The sequence below is a fragment of the Typopeltis vanoorti genome, chromosome 8, assembly GCF_054136105.1.
Source record: "Typopeltis vanoorti isolate ZY-2024b chromosome 8, IOZ_Tvanoo_1.0, whole genome shotgun sequence".
Taxonomy (NCBI): domain Eukaryota; kingdom Metazoa; phylum Arthropoda; class Arachnida; order Uropygi; family Thelyphonidae; genus Typopeltis; species Typopeltis vanoorti.
In genome coordinates, this window is record NC_143556.1 from 9,864,229 (window position 1) to 9,877,145 (window position 12,917).

Genomic DNA, 12,917 nt, shown 5'->3' on the forward strand with positions numbered 1-12,917 from the left:
GTCAATATCAATATTTTCTAGAATGTCAAAAACCCATTTATGTTTCACTATATCAAATGCCTTTTCAAAATCTAGAAATCCCAAAAACAACTTTCCACTATGGTTTAGTGTTTTCTCCCCAATAATTCTTATACAAGTTATGGCCTCTCTAGTTCCTCTGTTGGGTTCGGAATCCAAACTGCTCCTCATTCATTTATTTTTCTATTTTATTCTTACTTCTCTCTAAAATTATTTGTGCCAGAATTTTTGCTGTGTGAGTTATAAGACTTATTGTTCTAAAATTGTTACAGTCTAAAACTCTCATCTTTTTTGGAATGGGGATAAAAATTGATCTTCTAAACTCCTCTGGTAATTCTTGTCCCTCATAAATTCCGTTAATAATTTGCCATAACAATTCCATACCTTTTTCACCTATATTCCTTGTAAGCTCTATCTGTACACCATCTATTCCAGGGCATTTTCCTTCTTTCATCTTTTGAATTGCTAGATTCAATTCCTCCCTCATGATGTACAGCCTCTGCCCACTATGCTCTTTCATTTGATTTTCTCCTCTTTCTCTGTCTTCATAAAGTTTACTTACATATTCTTCCCATCTCTGTAATATCTTCTCTTTTTCTATCAGAATTTCACCTCTTTCATTCTTGATTGCTCCAGTCCTTTGCATCTTTCTCCTTCCTGTCATCATATTAATGTTTCTATAAACACCTTTTATGTCATTTCTTTCTGCCTTTGCTATTGTATCTTTACTTATTTCATCTAACCACTCTTCCTTTTTCCTTCTCATCTCTCTTTGTATCTCCCTACTCAAGTCTTTATACTGCTTTTTTCTCCCCTCTGTTTTACTATTAACTAACTTTCTTCTTTGTGTTATTTTCCTCAAAATATTGTCCATCATCCATGGTTTCATTCTTTTCTCCCTTTCCTCTTCTTTTTTGGCTAAATGTAATTCTGTAGCAGTAATTATGCTTTCCTTCAGAATCTTCCATTTTTAACTTACATCGTGAATTTCTTGTATATTTCTCTCATTCATGTCTTCCTTTACTTTCTTTGCAAATTCATTCATCGTACTTGGTATCTTCAGCCGCTCCATGTTCCATGATTTGTTCCGTTTCCCTGCAGTTACCTTTTTTAGATAAATCCTCATCTTAGTTGACAACAATATATGACTGTATCACAGTCTGCTCCTGGATATGTTGTCACATATTTTACAATGTTTCTATATTTTTTGTTTATCAAAACATAATCTATCTGATTTCTTCTACTATTTATATCCTCCCCTGGGGCTTTCCATGTATACAATCTTCTTGGATGTTTCTTAAACCAAGTGTTCATGATTGCTAAATCATGTTTTCTACAGAAATCCAACAGCATATCTCCTCTTTCATTTCTCACTCCCAATCCATATAGCCCAACAATAGCTTCCTCTTCTGATTTTTGCATTCATATCGCCCTGTATTATAATTATATCTTTTGTTTCTTTACATTTCAAACCCTGTTCTATATCGCCATAAACTCTCACTACTTTCTCATCCTCATAATCACAAGTAGGTAAATATATCTGAATAAGTAGAATATTTCTTGGTTTTACTTTCATCTTTACCACCAAAACTCTGTCTGAGATTTGCCAGTAGTCTTCCACAAATCCTGCCACTCAGGAGTGAATATAAGATCTGATAATACTGAACTTTAACAAATAACAGATTTATTTGGAATGAAAATTAGAATGGGAAGTTAGTAATGATGTAAGCATTCATTAATAGTATCCTGTATGCCCCTTAAGAGGAATTTGATGATGATCCTGTTTTGCATGTGTTTGTCCGGCTATTTTCTTTTCTTTTCAAGTTTCTACCTATTCACAATACTGGTTTCTACCGTTTGAACACCACATTGTATTTGGGACACAAAACAAAATTTCATAATTATAGACTTGCTTAATTTTGGGAGCACAACCCTGATTTATACAAATGAATACTAAGTTCTGTAGACAAAACACACAGAAGTGAAATTTTGGGATCCAGCATAGTTATAATTTAGAGACTCTACCAGAAAAATAACATCAAAACAAAATCTTGAACATAATCATTCCAATTCTAGCTTCAGAATGCCACTGTTGTTAAATGGAATTACAGTCAATTCAACTAAGGCTATGAGGCCAATGTATTCAGTAAGATGGAAAACTTGAGTTTCTGGGAGGAAAAATCCTGCCACCTCTGTATGAGACAAGCTAACTTATTGTACACCCACACTTCGTAGAACTGACCTTGGCTTTGTGCCAAGAATAGTCAATTTATGCTGAAGGGATGAAAGAAATAAAGGATGTATGAATTAGCCACCAACATGCGAAGTCATGTGCTTTATACATAAATTTTCCAATTGTTGTACAAGCAAAATAGTTTACCACTTTAAGAACTAGAATTTTCATAAAAGAAAAGCTAATTTTTCAACGTACAATAATAAACGCTCATCCCACGAAACACATTTACCCTAATATCGGAATGGATTCTCCTTCTTTTGACATGCACAGAAGTGTCGAAGGGTCACGCATCTGTGAGCATACAGTACCTTTAGTTGAAAAGTTCTTATAAAAGTTCTTTGCATTCTAGACATAATTTAAACTCAGGTCTTTCCAACCAATGGGCATCTTTGATACTGATTGAGCTATGGAGGCTCCACTCCAAAAAGCACTACATATCCCTATCGTGATTTCATTTCTTAGAAAGTAACTTACCTTCTTCCTTCTTTCAAATTCTTCCAAAAGAAGCTGTTTATCTTTATTAACTTCATCTTCAATATCCATATATTCTGCAAAAACAAAAATTTATAATTTTCACCAGCACTAACATGGATAACTAAATAAACAAATTTGCCTTTGCTAACTGCAACACAACAATTTTTTTTTAAATGTAAACCCTAAGCTTGGACATTATCTTTAAATAGTTAATCATAATTCATGTAAACATTATTTGATACTATATATAATATACAAGAAAACCACGCTTAACGCAAATTCGATATGCGCGATTGAGTGAAATGATACCATTTCCCACTTTATGCAAGTGATTAATCAGTTAACACAATTTTTTATGTTATGCAAAATTTTTTTTCGCCAATCTGTAGCGAGCAGAAAAGCTGGAAGTCATTAAGAGACATGAAAGTAGCACTAGTAATACAATGATTGTGCGAGACCTGGGATACAGCGAGTCTACAGTTAAGACTATATTAAATAAGAGCAAAGAATACAAAGAACAAGGAAAAGTTGCTACTACTTCTTTAAGCATGCAGATCACCCGAAATAGAAGCCATTTACTGATTGAGATGGAGCATCTTCTATCACTGTGTATTGAGGATTATAACCAAAAAAAATATCTTTTAGTACAGAGAATATTCAGGCAAAAGCTCTCTATATTTTTACCTCATTGAAAGAGACCAAATTTCAAGAGGAATGTGAAAGCTTTATTGCAAGTTTAGGATGGTTTGACTGTTTAAAAAATCAAACTGGACTGCATAACGTAAGAATAACTGGGGAATCTGCTAGTGCTGATAAAGATTCTGTGGCCAAGTTTTGTAAAGAATTGCAAAGGATAATTCAGGAGGGTGATTATGACAATTGGCAAATATTCAACGTTGACGAAATTGGTATCTTTTGGAAGCGTATGGCAACAAACACTTTCCTAGCTAAAACTGAAGCATCTCAACCAGAATACAAAGTATCTAAAGATCATCTTATGCTCTTATTAGGAGGCAATGCAGAAGACGACTTTAAACTCAAGCCTATGTTAGTTTATCGTGTGCAAAATCCAAGATCTAATATTTTGAAGAAATCACTACAATTGGAAAAATATGTGGATTTAATGAACTGGATAATGAAGATGTGAGAAACTTGCTCAATTCCCATTTAGAACAGTTAAGCAAGAATGATCTCCTTCAACTAGAAGAACAGTATGCATATGAAGAAGAAAATAATGAGTGCGAACAAGAAGAGAATGTTACGACTAAGAAGCTAACTGCGAAAGAACTTGAGCTAGTTTTCAATCACATTGAGCATGCTAAGGAAATTTTGTTTAATGCTGATCCTGATATGGAACAAAGCTTTGAAATTCGCTGAAATCTTGATAAAGCATTCATCAGCTATCGCAAATTGCATGACAAGATGAAAAAGCCAAGCACGATTCAAATATCTTTACTTAATTTTTTTGTAAAAAAGTAGCTCAATCAAATGTTTAGACATTAAATAAAAATTTAAGCAATTGATTTTTATTAACTTTGATGATTTTATCCTCTAATATAATAGCTTATACTGTAATTTTTTTTTCTTCCAAATTTACACTAACTGATGGATGAATTAATATTATTCCTATTGTTTATTGCATTCGCTTAATGTGATTTCACTTAGCGTGCATTAATTGATGGATTAATTAATCATGTTAAGTGAGGTTTGCCTGTATTCACATAATCTATGTGAACAGCACAGTTCACACTTGTATCTGTTATGCCTAACAGATGTGATAAGTACTATACAGGATTTTTCTTAAGGGTTTACAAATCCAACTTAAAAAATAATAATAATAATTAAAGGAAGTTAAATGTTTATTATTATAAAAACAAATAGTTCAATAAGTGCTAAGCAGATGAGCTTAAGTGTTGGCAGTTATTCATTTGATATTCTGCAGCATAATTTACAACCCTCAAGGTACAAAACAAGATTAGATTTTTTTTAGCTGCTGCTAATTTGCTGGTTTTCTAATCCACATCTTCAGAACATAAATAGTTTGTAATAACCGACAAACGACAAAAGATTAAAAAAAAAAAAAAAGACTTGGTTTCTGTTGAAAAAGCCACATCAGTTAAAAACTACCATAGATTCTTTAATCTGTCAAGGAAAAAGGTTATCTTACACAGGGCATGGTAACTTTATCCTTGCTAACCATGTGATTAGTAGCTAAAGTACGGTGAGCTAGGCCAGTCTAGGCTCACTCTAATTTGTAGTCTACATCATCATCTTATTTTTCTCAATTCAAAACTTTGGCTTATCTATCCTATGCAGGCTACACCACAGGAACATGACATATATAAATTAAAGATGAAACCTATCACTTATGTGGAAATAATTTTTATAGATGTAAAATTTTCACCTTAGTGTCTACAGCATTTTTCAACACTGACAATAGAACATGATTAAAATGCAAATAACAGAAGTATATTAAAAAGAGCTACCATAGCATAAGTAGTACAGCAAATGGTCAACAAATTTCTAATTTTAAAAATAATAATAATAATAATAATATATATATATATAATATATATATACACACACACACATGAGAGGGGGTCTGGAAAGTTCTGATAAACACCTAGAGCAAAAATGATATTAAAGCAATTCATATAACCACAAGAAAGAACATACCTTAAAACCCTTTAATCCCCCCATGTTTCATCAAAGTGTGATAATTTGTTCTTTTTCTTTCAGAATATACAAGAAGATATAAAATTAATCATTTTTGTTCTCAGTGTTTATCAGAACTTTCCAGACCCCCCCTTGTATATATGAACACATATATACAAGGGGGGTATATTATTATACAGTTATAATAAGACAATAATTAGGAACAATATTTTCCATAAAGAGAATACCAAAGGTCATCATATCTGTTTAAATTCAGGTGGTGTAGAAAGGTCTCACAGTTCTTAATGAATCTATAATGACCTTTGGTATTCTCTTATTTTCTATTCTATTTTCTATTTTGGTATTCTTCTATTAAACTTTTGTGTAAAAGTTTAATTTCTTTTAGAAAGTACCCTATGGGTGGTCAAGATAGCACATTCAGGCAGGCCAGACTGCTCAGGTTTATAATACTGGATGTAAGATTTATGTTCCTAATGGCAGACGGTTGCAGATCTACCAGACTGCCTGAAGTAAAACAAGCCACAGGAGAAAGTGATCTGGTACACACCAGGAAAATTGAGTGGTGGAAGCTGTGAGGACTTTCTACATCACCCAAATTTAAACAGATCTGATGGCCTTTTGTTATCTCCTTAATGGGAAATATTGTTGTAACAATCTTCTGTAAATTCCTGATTACTGTCCTATTATAATTGTATGTTCATATATATATATATTTTTAATTTTTATTTATTTATTTTTTTAATTACGAATTTGTTGACCAGTTGCTGTCCTATTTATGCTATGGTGGTACTTTTTTAAATACTTCTGTTATTTGCATTTTAATTGTGTTCCATTGTCAATGCACAGAAGATGCCTCTTGGATACTAAAGTGAAAATTTTACATCTATTAAAATTATTTCCACATAAGTCATAGTTTTCTTGTCAACATAGTTTCTGTCTTGTCAACAAACATGACACCTTACATACATACTATTTTGAAACAATGAACATGTATCCTATAAATAGCTGGATGTTTGTAGCCTTCTCAGATCACTAAAGGAGATCTCCAGTAGTTTAGATTGAAGGAGACCTGCAAATAGTTTAGATTGGCCTGAAAGCAACTCAAATGCTACAATCATTGAACAGGGTAGTAATCTTTATGTTTTAACATCGACTGCTTTCTTAATTTCTCCTATTCAGAAAAAGCCATGAAGTCACTAGATTATAGGTGTTAGTTGGTTTTATTGTTCTGGTATGTACTAATAATGGCTAATTCAATTATCCTACATGTTGTTTTAGTTGTAAAAATATCAATTTATTATATTACTAACCTTTCATGAGATCATAAGCAAAAATGCAGGTTTCAAAACTGACTGCAGTCAGAGCATAACTAAGGTGCCTGCTTTCAATAAAAGATCATGATTTTAAAATTTTCAAACTCTAGGAAATTCAAAGTTGTTATTACCATATCATAACTTAATTTGGCAATTTTTCTGTAATAATTAGTTTAATTAAATTTTAACATTTGTACTGATTCGTGTCTTTTATTACTTCTCACATTAATAATGAATCATGATGATGATTCATTATTAATTTCATCAGAAACTTATTCTAGATTACTGTCTGGAATGATTTAGAATTGCTGCATCATATTTGCTTCTTGTGCATTATAATGACCAGTGTCATAAATATCACAGCTGTAAACAAATACATATAATTAATAAAGAACAGTTTTAAATAAATATATAGTAATCTAATTACCTTCAGATATATTGATGTTTCCTGCTGCCATAGCAGCTTTAATAGCACTATTTTCATCTTCATCACTTCCCTCTGCATCATCATCTTCATTTTCAGCAATCTTTTTTTCTTTTTCTGCAAGTTTAAGACGCTCCTGTTCTTCTAGACTACCATAATGAAGAATCTTTTGTCTTTTCACATATCGGATATCCTCATCATCTGACATTATGATATATGTATCTTTTTAAATTTCTACAAAACTAGTCCTTATAAATGTTTGTTTTGATGAGAAAGCTATAATGGTATAAAAATAATAATTTAATATGCATATATAAGTTTTAATAGATAACAAGAAAGAAAGTATTGCAAACAATCATAAAAGGTGCATTTTGCAACATTATTGCAAAATGACACTAATTCATTATTATTATACCTCCAGGCTTCAATGAAGTCAAAGATTCACGGCGAGAGATCCCTCTGTCATGCACATAACTAATCATTCTATGCCTTAAATACATCCAAATTCTCTCCAGACACACTCTCAGGCATTCCAATCATTCACCACTCTCCATTCAAAAATCCGGCTTCTCAATCTTTTGCTCACACCTTCCTTATACATGGAGCCATTTCCAATATCTTTTCATCCTTTTGAAAGACTTGATTGAACCACAAATAGTGGTTCAATCAAGGGCCTTATACAATGAAACTATAATCTTCTTACTTTTACAAGTCAATGACCTCTGTATTTAGTATACTGTTCTCACAATTTCAGCAATGTGTTTTTAAATTTGTGATCCTTATATGTACTTTTAGCATAATTCTGGTTTGCCTTATTTTGCCATTAAAATTGTTCAAATGAAATGAAATGAAAAAGTTTAACAGTGATTTTTAATACTGAATTTTATTAAATTCCTCAGGTAAAAATTGTCATCATTACAAGCCCAATAAAAGTTTTTGCCAATACTAGTGATGGACAGTAGATGGCGTTGGTGTAGAGGATGCGATTGGTGGATGAGGTTGAGTGGTGAAGACGGAGAGTTGTAGAGTAGGTGCCCTCCCTCGATGAGTCTTGGACTCCCTGGAGGTGTCAATAATAATAATAAAACATTCCCATTTATAGTCTAATGGAAAGAGAAGAAAAATTATTAAGATAAATCATTTTTTGCTGCTAAAAACAGAATGATTTATTTATTCTTATGGCAAAAGGAATACCAAGCAGCTACATGTCAATATCCAGTCTAGAAAGCCAATCCAGGGCGTCATCCATCATCTCGTGGATGTCCTCGAGGACACCACCATGAAATTGGTGCCTTGGGCAGTCATTCATAATTTGAGTAATCGTCTGAGCCATGGGGGAACAATCACAATAAGCATGGTCTGACAGTCTCCATTTATGTAGTAGGTAGCCACATCTGTCCTGGTTAGTTCTGATCCTGTTGATAGATGATCAAGTCTTCCTAGGAAAAGCAAAACCAGGCTGTGGAGCACAGAGATCTTCAACCAGGAAGCCATTTGTTGGAAGACTGTTGGATCAGTGATCTCTCCTCATGCCAGATGTTGATGGTAAGGCAGGTGAAGAGTCCATGGACCAAAAAGGGTTTCTTGATTTTAGGTGAAGACTAGGTGAATTTATAAGTCTGGTGAAGGGGCAGGAGTGGGTTGTGCATTACTTTATTAAATTCTTTAATCGAGACTTGTCTTCTCCGTATATTTCGTGGGGACAATGTTCACTGGATATGTTCAATGTTTGTGAGGCAATGATCACTAGATAGCTGGTAGAACATGATCCTCGGTGAGGCTCATGTTCTACCATTTTGCCACAAAAAGAGAGATATCGACTTGCCTCTGCATTGTTCAAGTGGAATACTGTGGATAGTTTTTATTAAATTTGGCTTCAGGTACCACTGCTTGAAGTACTCTTCCAGGATGTTCAGGTCTGTGTTCAAGGTTGATTCCAGGTTGGCAAGGAGGTAGATTTGTGTAACTAGGTCATCAGTGCACACATATTTGCTTGAGCTGGTATGTGGTAAGTCGGACACGTAGATGTTAAAGAGTAAAGGGGATAACACAGAGCCACAACGTGGGAGACTGTTGTGGAGGAATCTGGAGGCTCTTTTTTCCACCAATATAGACCAGATCTTTCTGTTGGAGAGATGGATTCAAAAAGCTGGAAATTTTTTTTGCTCCCTTCATGTCACCCATAGTCTTTTGACAAACAGAAATCCAAAAAATCCTTAATAATCTGGACACAAACAAGGCATCTGGTCCTGATGCTAGCCCACCTACTGTGTTAAAAAACTGTTTCCCAGAACTAACACCAAAATTGGTGGCCTATTCAACTGGCATCTACCCTAAAACATGGAAGCAGGTCCACATCCAACCCATCCCAAAGAGAGCTGATAAAAGTCAACCAACAAACTGCAGTCCAATTGCTTCACCTCTGTTCTCTCTAAAATTATGGAGAAGGCTATAAATAACCAACATTTGAACAAACTAGAGTCACACAAACTAATCAGTGACCAGCAGGATGGATTCCACCATTCATGATCTACAGATGATCTTCTTCCACCACCCACCTCTGGACTCAAGCCATGGAGAAATTTGGAGAAACTCACGAAGTTGCCCTCAACATTTCAAAGACATTTGGCATTGGGTTTGGTGGGGCTTACTCACCAAACTGGGAATCCTATGGTCTGCAATCCAGATTCTGCAACTGGGTTACCAACTTTCTCACTGGTTGCTCACTATGTGTCATGGTGGACAGCTTATTCTCCTCAGATTTCCCCACCAATGCAAATGTACTCCAGGGGTCTGTTCTTTCACCCATTCTCTTTCTCTTGTATATAAATGATCTGCTCTCTCACATACTTCCAGTCCTATCCATAGCTTTGCTGACAACAGTACACTCCATTCCTCCTTTTCATTCGACAAACCTGTTAGTGCTCAAGTATTAGAATCCTCAAGATCTACCATGACCAGGGACCTGAACTCAGATCCCCTAGCTATATCCCAGTGGGGAAAGGACAACGTTGTAAACTTCAGTGCTATCAAAACTCAATCCTGTCTGATCTCTCGCAGGAAAGAGACTACATCCTTCCCTTATCTTCAGGAATACTGAGATATCCAAACATAATCAGAGTTCGCTTCTTACTAACCTGCTCCTCCAATTTTTCCTGACTTCCACAACCACATTCAACTATAGCTTCTGCAGCCGCCAAAAATCCTTTTTTTCACATAAGCTACTTCACATCTTCACAGATGCTAACTCTATACAAAGCCTAAATCCACCTAACTATGAAATACTGCTCCCATATTTCAGGTGATGCACCAAAATCCTCTCTAAGATTGCTCATTTCTATCCAGAAGAGGGTGATCTGGCTAATTAATGATTCCTCTCTCATAATCCACTTCAATCCCTCTCTCACATATTTAGTTTCTGCCTTGTGCCTCTTCTACAGATACTTTCATAGACAGTGCTCTGCTGAATTGGCTGCTATTATTCCTCCATTCTCCTCCAAAATCATTAAAACAAGAACCACTGCTAACCAACACCCTTTTACAGTCCATCTTGAAACTCACCAAACCAATTTCACTGCCTCCTCCTTCATCCCATCTACTTCTGTTCTTTGAAGCAGTCTCTCCCAATTCTGCCTTCCCCAAAGATTATGATCTTCAAATGTTCATGCAAATTGTGAACAGAATCCTTTCTTCTATTCCTCTTACTCATACATGGCATTAATGTGCTATAGGTCTCATGGCCTTTCATGTGTGGATCAGATATTAAAAAAAATAAAAAAAAAAGTTGGGACCTTTACTGAAGTCTTATTAGTGGAAGCCAGACCTAGGAATTTCCATGACAGCAGACCAGAGGTGTTTAGTTCTTGGTACCCACATTTCTCATAGTAGCTTTTTTTTCCCCTACAGTTGTGACTGTATCTGTTTTTGAAGAGGTGATATTTGTTTTACTGACTTTAACCACCCAACCAGTATTGACATGTATAATGTTGAGGTTGCCATGAATGTGAAGTGCCATAAAATTTAAAACAATATTGATATACCATTAAAATAACATGGATACAAAGATTATGATGATTGATATATTTTATCCATGCCAACATATGTGTGGTTAAAAAGTCAGCATTCAAATGGCACAAGCCAGATGTGTTTATTAGTGTTTTTGTTTCACATGGTGCAGTACAGCAGGTTATTTGAATTTAAAGCATTGGTTTGGGTTGTTTGTTAGATTAAGTGTTTTATGTATGCTTATTTATATTTATGTATCATATTTATGTATGATATAAGACTGCGATCATTTTTTGGGTTATTTTATGTCTTTCCCCCCTTTTTGGGGGATTATTTTTGTAGTTTTTCAATGTGTGTGTGAGTGTGTGTCAGTATTTTTTTCTTTTTGCACACCAATGGCTATATTTATCACTTTTTCTTTCTGTAAACAGAAAGAAAAAGTGATAGTTGGCAGTTAATAAATACCAACTACTTTTTCCAATAACAAGAAGAATGCCTACTTGCAAATTAACAGAATGCAGAAATCAAGCCCAGTTCCTGGGCAGTGAAGAAATTCTACTAATAACTCACTTTTTAATAAAATTATAATTTTTTATTAAATTATCATTTAAATTTTATTTTATTAAAAATTTAATGATAATGATAAATTTTAATTAAATCACAATAAACTGAAATAAAACATTTATTTGCCATAAGAAATCTAATGAAAATTGTATATCATAAGTTAGTATATAATGGAGTGTGGTTTGAAAAGGAAAACAGAAATAATTAATAGCATTTGTCCTATTAAACATAATTCTAAGGTACTGAAGATTACAACAAGTGTTGAATTGACATGAAGAAATAAACAAGATCTAGATTGATTTTGGTATTGTCGAGATGTTTATAATAATAATGTTGAGAAAGGAAATAAATAGTTCTTGGAAGTTATTAAAGAACTGGCAGCAGGAATGTTAGACTGTATTCTGAGAGTAAGAAGAAATAAAATGGATCCAAAGTGAATGAATAATGCAATCTGAAGGGAGATACATAATAAGGAGATACTTTGGAGAAAGTATAAACAAGAAGGTGGTGAGCAATTGCGTGATTAATATAAAACACAGACTAGGAAAGCGACAAGTGTGATAAGAGAGAAGAAATTAAAATATGAAAGAAAACTGATACTGCAAGTTAAGTAAAATCATACGTAGTTCTTCAGTTATGTAGCCAGTAAAAGAAATATGTTGGAATTTGGTGCAATGGTGGAAGGAGAAAATGAGCATGAAAACAGAAGAATGTGAAGTGTTGACTATACTAGTAAGTCAGGCAAGCAGGAGAGGTCCCAGAAAAGTGTAAAGAGGCCAAGCTAGAACAGATACATAAAGATGTTCCAAAACAGAAATATCAAATTATCAACCATCCTGTTTCTGGAGTCATTATGAAGGTTTTGGAGAAGATGGTCAAAGTTAGAATACAAAACTGATGAGAGAAATAATCTTTCTCAGATGGTCAACATGAATTTGTTGAAGAAATGTTTTGTTTTTTAATTTGATTACATTTTATAATAATGTGATGATAATACTGAACAGGGGTGAAGGTTATATTGTAAATTTCTTGATTTTGCAATGGCATTTGATAAAGTAACATATGATAAATTAATTTTTAAATTGTGGGGTGGGATATGGGGATTGCAAACAAATTAATGACTGGCTAAGTATTTGGGAGAGCAGTGTTCCAGAAAGGAGAAGTAAAAAGTTGAGTGCCACAAGGGTTCTGTGCTGGGAGCAGTATT

The 12,917-nt window shown here is 33.9% G+C and overlaps 1 protein-coding gene across 1 annotated transcript in view; it reads right to left on the reverse strand.

The window, feature by feature from the left end:
- LOC150103723 (U4/U6 small nuclear ribonucleoprotein Prp4-like) overlaps positions 1-12,917 on the reverse strand; it is a 112,601-nt gene that overhangs the window by 95,732 nt on the left and 3,952 nt on the right. Inside the window, exons 2-3 of the mRNA XM_090397062.1 lie at positions 7,145-7,417; positions 2,729-2,802 (exon numbers count right to left, since the gene is read on the reverse strand). Coding sequence (XP_090253188.1) covers positions 2,729-2,802; positions 7,145-7,349 — 279 coding nt within the window. The 5' untranslated portion in view covers positions 7,350-7,417. The remainder of the gene's footprint in view (positions 1-2,728; positions 2,803-7,144; positions 7,418-12,917) is intronic.